The sequence below is a fragment of the Neltuma alba genome, unplaced genomic scaffold (genome assembly GCF_004799145.2).
Source record: "Neltuma alba isolate B1F8T4 unplaced genomic scaffold, ASM479914v2 tig00011420_pilon, whole genome shotgun sequence".
Lineage (NCBI taxonomy): Eukaryota > Viridiplantae > Streptophyta > Magnoliopsida > Fabales > Fabaceae > Neltuma > Neltuma alba.
The window spans coordinates 28,296-42,381 of record NW_021636104.1 but is presented as its reverse complement, the minus strand read 5'-3'; the positions used below and the strand labels follow the sequence as shown (position 1 = coordinate 42,381).

The 14,086-nt window shown below is 34.3% G+C and overlaps 1 protein-coding gene across 4 annotated transcripts; it reads right to left on the bottom strand.

Moving 5' to 3' along the window:
- Positions 1-2: 2 nt before the first annotated feature.
- On the bottom strand, positions 3-4,284 carry LOC114713235 (F-box/kelch-repeat protein At1g74510). Of its 4 annotated transcripts, none has more exons than XR_003737318.1 (3): positions 3,946-4,276; positions 1,904-3,330; positions 3-646 (listed from the first exon to the last, which is right to left on the bottom strand). XR_003737318.1 is itself a non-coding variant. In XM_028897828.1 (3 exons), exon 3 carries the CDS (start codon positions 3,309-3,311, stop codon positions 1,986-1,988), a length of 1,326 nt encoding a protein of 441 aa, XP_028753661.1. In that variant the 5' UTR covers positions 3,312-3,330; positions 3,946-4,017; positions 4,116-4,276; the 3' UTR covers positions 1,595-1,985. The 4 variants fall into 4 exon arrangements, 3 of the variants coding, with proteins under 3 accessions (XP_028753661.1, XP_028753662.1, XP_028753660.1); XM_028897828.1 differs by lacking the exon at positions 3-646 and having other exon boundaries at positions 1,595-3,330; positions 3,946-4,017; positions 4,116-4,276; XM_028897829.1 differs by lacking the exon at positions 3-646 and having other exon boundaries at positions 1,595-3,330; positions 4,116-4,284.
- Between the last annotated feature and the right edge of the window lie 9,802 nt (positions 4,285-14,086).

Here is a 14,086-nt window from a genome sequence, read left to right as displayed (position 1 = left end):
CGTTAGTTGCTTTAATCGATCTTCAATGATAAAATAAATAAAGAATACTCCTTTAAAAAGATTATCTTTAAAGAGATAAATATAACAGTGAAAGGAGTCTGGGGAAGTAAAGTGCAAAGGCAAAGTACTATGGGAGCAGGAGCAGGAGCAGAAGTTGGAGAAGCGGGAGGGAAGCACATGTGAGTGGGCCATATATTATGATTTGTTCCTTTTCGGTGGTTGTACAATCTGTACTTGCCATGTTGTCTCCTACAAAGATTTCTTTATCATCTTGCAGATAATCGAAGAACTGTTCGAACCCACCACATCTGGACCAACAATAACTCAGATCATACTGTTCACCACTCCCCGATGTATGCTTGCCTTTGTGGTTCTCCAAGTCGTATCCTATCACCTTTCTCATCCTCTAAGAACACACCAACCGTTCATGATTAAGCCAATAGCTAAGCCACTTTAGTAATAATGTACATGAGCCACAGCAAGAACTAAAGGATCAAGCATTCTATGGAGACCAGGTATCTACAAACTGGCCAGCGAGTGTATGATTTCAAACTTGCATAGCAGAGTTGCAAGTATATCTACGAACCGCTTATTGCCGTTCAAGAGCCCTAAAGATACTTCCACCTCAATGAGGAGAAAGATAAGCCTGCAAGAATCAGTGATATGAGCGAACTATCCTTCTATCATCCTTCTACAGAAAGTTACATCTAGCTTTTGATTTTCGTATGCCTCAATCCATCCTCTCTTCACAGGATGGCACTCCAACAGTGTTGTACATGATTGGATGCATTGAACCTTCTAAAACAGGATTATACGAGACCAAGAAATTTACATAGCCAACCGTTTGAAACCGCTTAAGTCAGAGAGGGGGAAAACATCTAAGACAGCATACATCTAAACCAAATGTATCAGGTTGATTTAATCGTTGACAGAAAAACAATATAAATAATAATAAAATCCCTTGCATCAAATCTGAGCTTATGACACATAATTTGGGAAGGTCATTTATGAATCAAATAATTCCAGAAATCATGCTAATGTGTCCTAAATATCACAAGATCATTTCCAAATTTCGTAAGGCAGATAACTCCAAAACGAAGAGGAAAACAATCTTTTGGCTACAAGTCAATCCTCATTATTCTAACAACAGTCAGTAAGGAGTTCATACATGATAACGCCAAACAAGAACAAAATGCCAGCCATTCAAAAATGTCCAAACCTCACCCAGCAATGGTGAAAGGATCTTTTAGAGGAGCAGGGGCACTTGCAGTCACGTTTGTAATTAAATAAACTTCAGTCATTGACAGTATAATCTGAGTCAATTTCTTCATAATTGTGGCGATAATAGATCTGCTCAGCTTTCTAATTCCATGTATATCTTCCAGTGAGAAGTAACCACACATTGTTCATTGCCTTTAGAAGGAAACATTATGAAAAAAGAAGGGAAGATTCATGCATGAGGCTAATCAGCCTATTCCTAAGCTCTTTTTCTCTCTTACTATTTGTGCACATTCTGCGGTGGGAAGAGCTGAAGCATAAGACGGTGATTAGAGCCACCAGAAAAGGCGAAAGCAAAGATGAGATGAGATACTAATTACAATTCTTAGAGCCACCAGAAAAGGCGAAAGCAAAGCTGAGATGAGATAACAATTACAATTCTGCAATGCTTCAATTAAATTTGTAAAAATGGCCATTGCAACACAACATGTACCAGTTCACATTATTTGCCTGTGCCTACAGGATGCCAACATCTGACAAGCCCTCATGCTAATTTAAGTGAAAAAGACCATAAGAAACTAGAAAAAGAAAGGGAAAAAAATGACCACCCTGTGAAACTTCTAAACCTGTATCTATGACTCTAAGTACGACATGAAATTTCCCCAAAAAGGAGGGCAGAGTTTACCCATAAGCCAGAACTCATCTCCAAGAAAATTGAAGATTGTTGTTAATTCCAATCAGAAGAGATTCACGAAGCCCCAAAATCTTCAGCATCCCATCACAGCACAATTATACACAAAGCTACCTGATTGTCTGCTGGCCAGCAGGTTCCACTGTGGTTCGCCATCCCCAGGGACCCAAGCATTAACTTCAATTGCCCTCACATTTAAATCACGAGGCCCACCAATAACAATTAGCCTATCTCCACATGCCCGAAAAGCTAATCCCCAACCATTCATTGAAGCTGCCCGCTCAGGTAGCCTACCAATGGTGATCCATAAGTTCCTGGCTTTATCATACCTCCTTACCTCCTGTAGAGCATAATCTGCAGCATACAATACATTATTTACAACTGCAATTAAAGGAGGTGCCTCAGCAGCAGCCGGTGCCTCGGCTATCCCAGCCCCTCCATATCGACCAGGGAACATATTGGGTATTTCACGCCATTTCCTTGTCTGCAAATCAAACTCCTCACCAGACGTCAACTGTCTTGAGTTGCCTACTCCAATCCCCCCAATGACATAAAATTTCCCATCCATAAATACACCAGAGCACATTTTCCTTGCTCTGTTCATGTTTGGAAGAGTCTCCCAATTGCCAGTTTCAGAGTTATAAAGCTCAGCTGAACTTAAGATGTTGCCTCGTGGGTCACAACCACCAGCCAGGATAGCTATTTCACCAAGGCTCGCTGAACCAAACAAGCATCTAGGAGTATTCATTTCTTTAGCAGATGACCATGAGTTTGTCAATATGCTGTATTTGTAGATAACAGGAGACATGATCTCCTTTCCAAACACCAAAAGTTCCGTACCAACAGCAAGTGACTCCTTATCAGAACACATAAAGCATTCATTACAAGTCAATCTAGGCAAGCGCATCCATCGACCATTGTTTGGATCAAATGCCTCCCATTCAACGAGATTGCAAGAGAAGTAAACCCAATGTTCTATAATACCAAACTGCCTCCTGAGCTTATATAGTTCTCCACTTCGAATGAGAGATCGAAAATTCTGATTCACTGAGGCAATAGAACCATAATCAGACCTCGAGCATCGAAGGAGACAGTTAATTGACATATCCCGCCCGAGTTGGTGGATAAGTGAGCTTGAATCTGACTGATCACCTGCATGATTTTGGTCATTTATTTGGTTGTGGGAAAGGGAAAGGTCTTGCACTCTCAACCATGTTTCTCCTTCGTCAGGAGCATCTGAACGTTTGCAGGACTTTCCTAACACCATTTGTTCTCCATGTTCCAGTCTGCGCTTGTTGTTCGACAGCTCCATTACATGAATAGTACTGTAAATCCACCTGCTCTCTTCCTCACATGAGCTTGGTAACTCCCTTGCAACAAGAAAGGACGGACCCTCCAACATTCTGTTGGAATTTATTGATCTGCCCACAAGAAAAGCCTTGTTTCTTAATTATCAGTTTCTCAGCAGGACATAGTGATATTACTCAGGCATATCAATACAGATATGCATACAAGAGAATCATACCAGTTTTAGGCAATCATGAAGGAATATGCATCAGCTTTATCCGTTTCAGAGAACACATTCGAATATCATTTTAACAGAAAATCAAGAAAACCTAACATTTGGGACAATCTTCACCAATTGGTTTTTAAGATTTAGATCGGGATAAAATAAGGCATGCAGGATCGATATAAATGTTTTGCACCCTCTAGTCAACAAGGATTTGGCGCAAAATTAACCGCATGCACATAAGGATCAGAAAAAAGGTAAGAATTAGCAAAACGGCTGAGAGCGTGGACCAGGTAATACCCGTCCAGCGCAAACAATAATCAGAATTGAAACAAAAATCCGATACATATAGCCCTAAAGGGCAAAATTCCCCGTATGGATCTCAGGAGTTGGGCCAGTACAGGATGCTCAGGAAAATAGAGGGAATCTTGTGAAAAATTAATCCAATAAAACAAAAACTTGATCAAAATGATAACATGCAAATCAAAATCCAAAAGTTGCAGGTTTTCAGCCTCCAGCAAATTACCCGAAAAAATTAAGAAAAGGAGATCGCTTATAATTTGCATTGGCGACAATCCCATATGCCTTTTCCCCTTATCTTTCCAGAGATTGAAGTGATGATGACGGCACAAGAAAAGACCATCAATTAAACACACAGAAAAAAGAAAAACAAAGAGAGTTAGAAGACAAGCTTACAAATTACACAGAGAGCGAGTGGACTAAGGGCAGGTTTCGATTCTGTCTGCAAACGACGCCCCAGCCCAGAGAGCGAGGAGCCTCACAAGGGTCTAGATTCTCTCTCTGTCTCTCTCTCTCTCTCTCACCCCTACCTTCTAGTTGCAATCGCAATTGCCTGCGAGAGAGTAATGCATATGCGTGAATACTGAATAGTATAATATTTATAAATGAATTTTTTTTCAGGGAAAGAGGAAGAAGGTGGGGCCTACACTCGCCGTTTGCGATTGCGGCCATGGGTACCGAAACCGCTAACGCTTCTCTCTGCACGTGTTATTCTTGCCTCGCTGTTTTCCCCGTTGCTTCTCTTGACTTTTTTTATTACAATTTTATCTTATTTTTCTAATGTTTTCTCTGCCGTTTACTCATTTTACTCCAGGCTGTTCAAATCAATTAATTAAATATGAGTAATTAATAAGTTATTCAAACTTTTTTAATATAATGAAAATTTGAGTTGGATATGTAAATTATTAAATTTAACTTGTAAATATGTACTCTGGTCATGTGGTGTGGAGTTGAGAGAGTATTTTTTTTTCTCTTTAATAGAAGTAATTTTTTTGAATTTATTACATAAATAGATAATTTTATTTATGAATTATTATTCTATTATTTTTTTGAATGTGTACACCGGATATTTATAAAATTAGAAAAATAATTAAATTTTAAGGCATCATTAATAGAATTTAACATTCCTGTTTATTCCAGTGAAATATATTGTATGTGTTTTATAAATAGCATCAGAAAAATAACTTTCACTTGTAAATATGAAATTTTTCCCAAATTTATTGTATTTAATATTTCATTTGAATTTTAAATAATTTTTAAAAATAAGTGGTATTGTGTCGTGAATAAATTTAATTTTTTTTTAAAAACGAAAAAGATATGGAATATTAAAGGACTGTCACGACTCACGAGATCCGTGCCTCGTCGTCACGTTGACAGCTGAGTTTGGCACCTCTGCTTTTGGGGGGATCAACCACGCAAAGATCTCGCGACTTCTCAGTTTATGATAATCCCACGCCCAAATCTTGCTTTTAAACGTCATATAAATATAATTAATATTTATGATTAGCAAGACCCAAAGCATGATTAGCGCGGAAGATTGGGTCATTATAGGAGTGGTGATTCTTTATTGAGAAATAGTAAATTCATAAGAACTTAGTATTACTAATAATAATAATTTGTACCTTGATGATACATTTCGAGAATGGAATAAACTTGATTACTTCTGATTGTGGGAATCATGCGGGTTAGGCCGTTCCAAAGCTTTACAAGTAGGGTAGTCCACATTTAATTAAATTCAAATAGTCAATACGAAGTAGTCATCCTGAAGAATAATGATATTTCCGACCTTGGTTTTAAAATTAATATTATGGTACTTTGGGAATATGGATCATAATAAGTTTGATACATCAGCAAAATGGTAATCAAATAATGACAATTTAATTGTGATAAATATTAATAAATTGGTACTCCACTACTTGTTTTTTTACGAGCGAAGGATTCTGGACTTCTGGCATTAAATAATTTTTTTTCCTGGAACATGAAATAAAATTAAAATCTTAATAATCCCAATCAATCCCCCCCCAAAAAAAAACCGCCACCCGGGCGAAGAAGAGAAAGAATTGTACTCCTTCGGTCCTTAATATAAGACCCATTTAACAAATTTGATTAGATTAAGAAAGTTAGGTAAGTTAGTTAATTATAAGAAATGTGACACATTTTTCCTAAAACACCATAATCATCTTTTTTAATACCTCATCTCCCTCTTTTACTTGATTATGGTTGAAGGGGTATCTATAGGGGTAATTTAGAAAAAATTGATAAATATGAGAAATGGGTCTTATATTTAGAATTAAAACCAACTCAATAATTGGGTCCTATATTAAGGACGGGAGGAGTATGAAATTTGAGCATTTTTGGTTTAACTAAAGATAACTTCTTCTACATATATATATTTTTTATTTTATAAATTAACATGACTAGTTTACAGCAAAAGTGAATTTATATTTAGCTTAGCAACGAGCTGTTACTTGAAGCGACGATGGATTCACTTCTCAAAGAAGAGAACACAAATTCGAATCCCGAAATGCATATTTGTGGAGAAGCTATTCTTTAACTGTTCCAAGACTGAAAGAAATTAGTCTCGAGTTTAATGTGACTCAGAAATGTCCTTATTTCACCTAAAAAATACTTATGGCCTCAACAACATTCATAAATAGAAATAACATGATACACAGTAAATTAGATTTTCCGAGGGCGTGTTCGATCTAGCCATTGGGGACTACCTGGCGTAGTTTTTTTAAATGCATAAACGATGAAATAAATAAAAATAATAAATAATCAGCAGAAGATGAAAAATTGGTGCTGGTTTGGTCCTTAATATAGGACCTAATTGAGAAGTTGATATTGATAATATATATAAGACATATTTCGCATATTTATTAATTTTTTTTAAAATTAATCCTATTGATATTTTCTCAATAATAATCAAATAGGAAAAAAAAGATGAGGAATTAAGAAGAATGCTTAAGGTGTTTTAGAAAAACATATATCTCTAGTCTTTAATATAGGATATAATTGTTAAGTTAATTTTGATCCTAAATATAAGACATGTTTCTTATATTTATCAATTTTTCTTAAATTACTTTTATAAATACTCTCTCAACTATAATCAAGTAAGTGAGGGAGGGAGGAGGTTAGGGAAAATGATTGTAGTGTTTTAGGAAAAACATATTATATTCTTATAATTAATTAACTTACCTAACTTCTTTAATCTAATTAAATTAGTTAAATTGCTCTTATATTAAGGACCAGATAAATATAATATTAACCAATTTAATGAACCTTCTTAAGCTACTTAAAGTATTTAATTATATATTAAGAGTGGATTATGTAATTCCCAATTTCAGGTATCAAAATGCTTCTAGAGAGAAGCCAGTGTGGCATAATTAATGAAACGGGGCATATAATGGAGCCTAGTTGCAAAGGATAAGACGTGAGAGAAAAGCATATGTACTACTCCTAAGTACGTGGAACAAATCGACACAGACAGATCCGGCACAATTAACCAACCATGCCTTGTGGAAAGCACCCAATATCATCTTTGTTAGATCTGAGGGGAGGGGATGAAAAATTCTAATGTGTTCACGTAAAAAATAAAAATAAAAAAATTATTAAAAGTTTTTAATTGATTTTTCTTGTTCTTTTATCTTTTTTTTAGTTAAAATTTTATAACCCCACTTTTCTAATTTTGTAAATTGAACTTATTATAAGTTTTTCTTTTTTCCCTCTTCCATTTTTCTCACACGGCACATAAGGCAAATGATGCTCATGAATAGACTAACTAGCTAGCCAGAAATACAATTTGTTGACAATCACATTTTAAATTTATTAATAGTTTATCATCGGTAAATATGGTGTTATGACGGCCAAATATGGTATAACCTCTTTTTTTGTGTTCACTAGAGCCAAATATGATGTAACTGGCAACATAGGTTTGTTGGTTAAACAATACTACTACCTTCAATTCTAAATATAATACTTAGTTTTCTTTATACTACTACTTCCGGTTCTTAATATAAAAACTTGTTTGACTTTTGTTTTGATCCTAAATATAAGATCTCAATTCATTTTGTCTCTCGTATTTATACATTTTTTTCCAAGACAGTCCTTCTAACAATAATAATTTTAGCCAATACACCTGATTAGTAGGGATATTTTTAGGAAAGACAACACATATTTATTATAAATAACTAACTTAACTTTTTTATTTAATCTCCTCAAATTAGTCAACCAGTTCTTATAAATAAGACCGAAAGTAGTATGAATTAAACTAATTCTTATATTTAGGATAAAAAGTAGTAACATATATAACCGTCAAAAGCTCAAGATAGTAATAGACAAAGGCACATGAAAAGTCTGATTAATGCCTTTAATTAATGACGTAACCGTGTTAGTTACGTATAGAATGTGAATTGAAAGAAGACTAACGGCCGAAGTTAGCTTGTTAGGCAAATCGCATGTTTGGAAATTAAAGAGTACATTTAATTTATGACCTGCTTGGAGACAAAGTCACTCGCATGCTGCTTTAATCAAAATCACATTCTGACCAGATCCAACGAATTCTCAACACGGGCACAAAGAATACATTTCTCTATATCTTCTCCCCGTTCTAAATATAAGACCTTTATGCAAACTAGTATATGGGTCTTATATTTAAGACCGGAACAATATATAAATTAAAGAAATACTCTATTATTGTTGGGATGATGAAGTATATATGACAGTATGAGAGAACAGAGACACTGAAAAATATTTAAAGTTAAAAATGAACGTAGCCAGGTTACAACAACGATAAAAGAAAGCATATGTACTCATGGGCATGGGACAAATCCAGAGATCATGGAAAATTAACCAACCATATAGTGGAAAGCTACCACTCTTGCTTCTGTACGCGTCTCTTTGTCCGTGAGAAAAATTAATCTGAATATTAAAAAGTCTGGTCTCCATAAACCGGAGCTTTTTTTTTTTTTAAAAAAAATAAGATGATGTGTTTCTAAGTTAGGAAAATTATACTATCTTAGTTTCTTATTATAATAGCTTGTTTGACATTTAATTTGATTTTAAACATAAGACCCTAATCTACTTTATCTTTTGTATTTATTTATTTTTTATAAAGTTGTCCTTACAGTAGTTGCATATGTTAAAATTTTATCAAATAGTAATTCTAACTAATATATATGATTAGCAATGGTATTTTAGGAAAGATAATACCTATTGACAACAAATAATTAACTTGACTAACTTTTTTGATCTTTTCAAACTAGTGAACTAAATCGTATGTTAAGAATCGAAGGTAGTAATTCATATCAATTCAATTGTCTAACCAGGATGGGAAGTTAGTGAAGGTGAGCTTTGAGGAAGACAGCAGAGAAAGGAAAAAGGTGGGTGCTGGGAAGAAGAATGGAGGCATCTGTGAATGGCGGATGATGTGGATGAGGAGGAATAAATTAGTAAATTACGCAATCCTGAATATGGTTCCGTATGCAATATTACAATCTGATCGTGACTTCACTCCATCCACCGCACAATCCCATTAGCTTATTAGCCGCCTACCATATTACACATTTATTATTTTGTATCTAGAAACCACTTAATACTCTACAGATCACCCTCCAAACTTTTAAAAAATGGCGAATAATAATTATAAACCCCCCCCCCCCAAAAAAAAAAAAGGTATACTGTGGATATAGGATTATGAAAAAGAAGCATATTGTGTCTCCATCACTCTCCATCACACATTCACACCGTTCCAAGCACGAAAGAAGCAAAAGCGGGAAGGGGTTTGGGAGCAATGAAAGGGTTTTCTTTTTTTTCTTTTTTTTTTTTATGCATTTGGCAGAGGGCATTCCCACCTGTCATGTTGACCACCTGTCTTCTAGCGCTCTTTCCTTTTTTGGCATCCTCCTTTCTTCCGCCCCGGCACTTACCTAATTTCACCTCACTCCTTTCTTTTTTCACATCATCACGGTAAACTTCCCGACCCCCACCCGACACGCAAAGACTAGGACCCTATTTGAAAATATATTGAAGGATATATTTAAAATAATTTATAAATAACTTTTTAATCATGATTTATAAAATATGAGGTAAGTAATTTGGTCTCGGCTCACATAAAATGCACTCATAAGTGCTTTTGAATGTTATCTCTCAAACATATCCTACACGAAAGTCAAAATAAAACTCTTTTCATCTGTTTATTTTGTATTCTATATTTATTAAAATATCAAAATAGGTTATATTACCTACCGTCCTTAATATAAGATCTTGTTTGACATTATTTTGATCTTAAATATAAGACTCTAATCTATTTTGTTTCTCATATTTATCTATTTTTTTTAAAGATAGTTTTTTAATAATGGTAGTTATAGATAACAAATTTGATTGGCAAGTATATTTTAGGAAAAAACAACACTTGTTCATTACAAATAACTAACTTAACTAAATTTCTTAATATCTTCAAATTAATTAATTGGGTCTTATAATTAGGACCGGAGATAGTAGTTCTTTATTACGTGTCAAATAAAGGTTTAAATTTCTACTGAAAGATATATTTATACTCCTCCGATCCTTAATATAGGACCCATTTAACTAATTTGATTAGATTAAGGAAGTTAGGTAAGTTAGTTAATTATAAGAAATATGACACGTTTTTCCTAAAATACCATAATCATCTTTCTTAATACCCCATCTCCCTCTTCTACTTGATTATGGTTGAAGGAGTATCCATAGGGATAATTTAGAGAAAATTGATAAATATGATAAATGGGTCTTATATTTAGGACCAAAACCAACTCACCAATTGGGTCCTATATTAAGGACCGGAGGAGTATTTAATACCCACATTCTTTCGTGTAATGCATGGCATAATATTTTTAGGATACTCGTCATATTCACGAAAGAGTTGATCCCCCGACGTCATATGTAAGTAAAAATTGAAGAGGCATGTCGTGTCGGGTCTTGAGTATATTAATAATTAGTTAATGTAAACATTGTTATTGTTTGTTGATGAGCTCGTAAGTTAGTAACAACCAGAAAAGGACGATCATCAAGTTGTCGCCCGCAAGTGAAAGTGGGATTTGATGTGGAATGCTATTATGATGGGCCTCGCGTTTTTGGACGTGGCAGTAAAAGAAGAGATTCCATCCTCACTATTCGCGCCTGACGTTTTTTAAAAAAAAATTATTTAAAGGAAAATTAAAAATAATAAAGCCAGCAAGTCTTGTTTAATTTTTGTTAAAATTATGTAATTCTTTTCATTTAAACCGATGCATTTCGGAATAAAAAATATATTCTTTTGAGCAAAAAAAAAAAAGTTTAAAAAAGCAAGCAGCTAAAGCATATAATTTATTCTATTAAATTAATACAGTCACATCGACGTGATTATTACAGCTTTAAACTCTAAACCGACCACGCTTCCCTGAATTTTAATCATGCACGCAGCCTACCTTTCCCCCCGCCCCAACCGCTCAATTTCCTTATTTTATAATTTCCATGATGATATCCCCCGCTATCGGTTTAGCACCATTTCGATTAATCCCCTCCCCATATTTTGTTTCAAAATAAAATAAAATAAAATATTTTCCGACACCACTTTTGAAATATTGCCCGTCCACTGTTACTCCATTCTCATCTCATAACATCACCCTGTGGTCAATTAATCTGATTTCTACCCATATTCTTAATGTTTTAATTTTTATATAATTTAAATGTATCATACCTAAATTAGGACCTCATCCAAACATGACCCAAAAAAAACGTAAAAAAGGAGGAATTGGAACAGGGAGAGAACAAGTTCCAGCTTGCTCTTGTGGTGGAGAGGAGCAAAAAAGGAATAAAATAAAAAGAAGAATATTAATGAAAATTGAAATGGCCAGGGGGTGTGTGATGCTGCCTGTCACTATCCATGGGTGCTTCTGGGAATAAATGTATTCGGTCCTTCTGTCCGCCCAGGTTCATCCTTTCCTTCCTCTCTTCTCTCCTATTCAGATTTATTTCCGAGGGAAACTGAAGGGGAAGAGAAGAGAAGGGAAGGGAACTATTTGATGATTTCGATTTAAAAAGTTAAAAAAAAAATATTGTTAAATTTTTTTAATTTTTTATATTTTTTTGGTTAAAATTTTAAAACTATGCTTTTCTAATTTTTTTAAACAGAACTCATTAAAATTTTACTCCCCTCCCCTCCATTTTTCTTGTACCAAACATTATCTTAGTCTCTGCCATATCTGTCTCAGCCATATTTTGAGAAATACATAATTACCACCCCCTTTCTTTCTTTCGTTGTCTTCCCCCTTTAAATTCAGCCAAGTTGGTGTTTGTGAGCTCACCAAAGGCAACTGGGATCTCATGTCCTAACTCTCTCCCGAAATATTTATGAGCTACTCATCAATCAAATTCACCAAAACATTTATGATACTCATTCATCAAATTCTCACATCAGCATTCGTATTTCTTTTTTCTTTTTAAAGGAAAATTTAACTTTCTCTTTTGATTTTTTTAAATTACCGATAAAATCTCTGAATTTTAACTTAGCATGGCTCAATTTCTTTAATTTTTTTCACCTGTGACAACTTGGCTCTTATAATTTTATTTTTGGGCTTTGCCCTCTCTTATTACCAAAAAAGAGCAGAGAATGAAGTGCCCTTCTTGTCTTTATGCTTTGCTTCCAGGAGGATAAAGCAATAAAGGAAATCAGGCCATATGACCCAATGAGCCTAATATTGGGCTCCACGCCTCCACACCATATTGAATTTCCAACTTCCCCTCCTCAACTCCCCAGGGGGGGAAAAAAAAAAAACCTACCTTTAGCTGAAAATGGCGCACAGAGAGAGAAAGAGTGAAAACCAAACGTACCGTTGCATTTGAATTCTGGGTGGATTCCCTCTCCCTTGCCGGCAATCGTCTTTCCTATAAATGACACTTTTTTTCTTGTTGGCAATACCACTGAGTCTTAATATTTATATTTTACACGTCTATTGACATATTATTTGGTATGCTATTTAACTGACAAAACTTTGAAGTGTATTAATTTATTTATAATTAGGTTGATCAAAATTCAATCACGATTTGACAGTTAAATTATGACCAGTTTAATGGTGGGTTAATTTCCCCCCCCCCCACCTAAACATTGGTAGGAGAAAATAAAAGAAAAATAAAATAAGTGCTTAAAAAGTGGGCTGGCCACTCTCATGTGAGGCCGGGGTTACCGTGGGACCTTATCTAACGTATTAACATAATTTTCTAGTCATCGGATAGTGACCGGCAACATTGACAAACCGCGCTAACATCATTGGCCTGAAAAGGAAACAAACGTGATTGTGAGGTCGCTCCAATCAAAACTCAGTTGCCAGGATTTACTTTAGTTTAGCTGGAGGACAATTTGATTGGAAGGTATTAGTCTTTCGTAACATGATGAGTAAGGTTGGATTGTCTTCTCACAATTGTTTAGGTACTTATAACCTAAATGACACTAAATCCCTCATTTAAATTTTCTTAAATGTGAACTCGTGAGTTCAAATCTTGTAAAGAATATAAATAGTAAAAGAAAAGAACTTTAAAAAAAAAATAATGACATAATAAAATATAATTATATAAAATATTCATATCTGCATGTAAGATGTGTCTAGTTATATACTTCCTTCGGTATTTAATATAAGAGCTACTTTGACTTTCAATTTGGTCTTGAATATAAGATCTTAATTCATTTTGTTTCTAATATTTATCTATTTTTTCTTTAAGTAATTCTTATAGTAATTGTATATACTAAGAAATTACTATCAATTTGTAATTCAAACACATAATTAATAAAAGCATTTTAGAGAAGACAATATTTTTTCATTACAAATAACTAACTTAATCTTTTTAAATTTATCAATTAGGTCTTATAATAAGAATAAAGATAGTATATAAATGAATTTGTTTATACGGAATATTATAGAAAAGGAATAATTTTTATTTGGGAAACTTGACAATAATGGCCAGATGATAGAGTTACTCGGGAGGAAGGTCTAAGCTTTCAATTAAATATTTAACGGGATCAAGATCCTTGAGGAGAAGTAACTAGAGAAATGAAATGATCATACACGGCCTAAACTTGTGTTGGGCCAAGGGTCCCAGGAAACTAATTTCAATTTCTGATCGTATTGAAACGATTAATTTGTGCTTTAGAGGCTGTGATAGAGACCGTTTTTTTTAAGAATATGGCGGATGAGGCTAGCTTTAATGTTCATAGAGACTAGCAAGTTAATATTTTGATCGTTCGTCAACCTCCATCTCTCGATTAGGAGGATAGGGCTTTAAGCTTTTGCTATACTCTTTTGTTGTCTCAATGAAGTTTCAGTCTTATTCAGAAAAAAGAGAAATGAAATGAC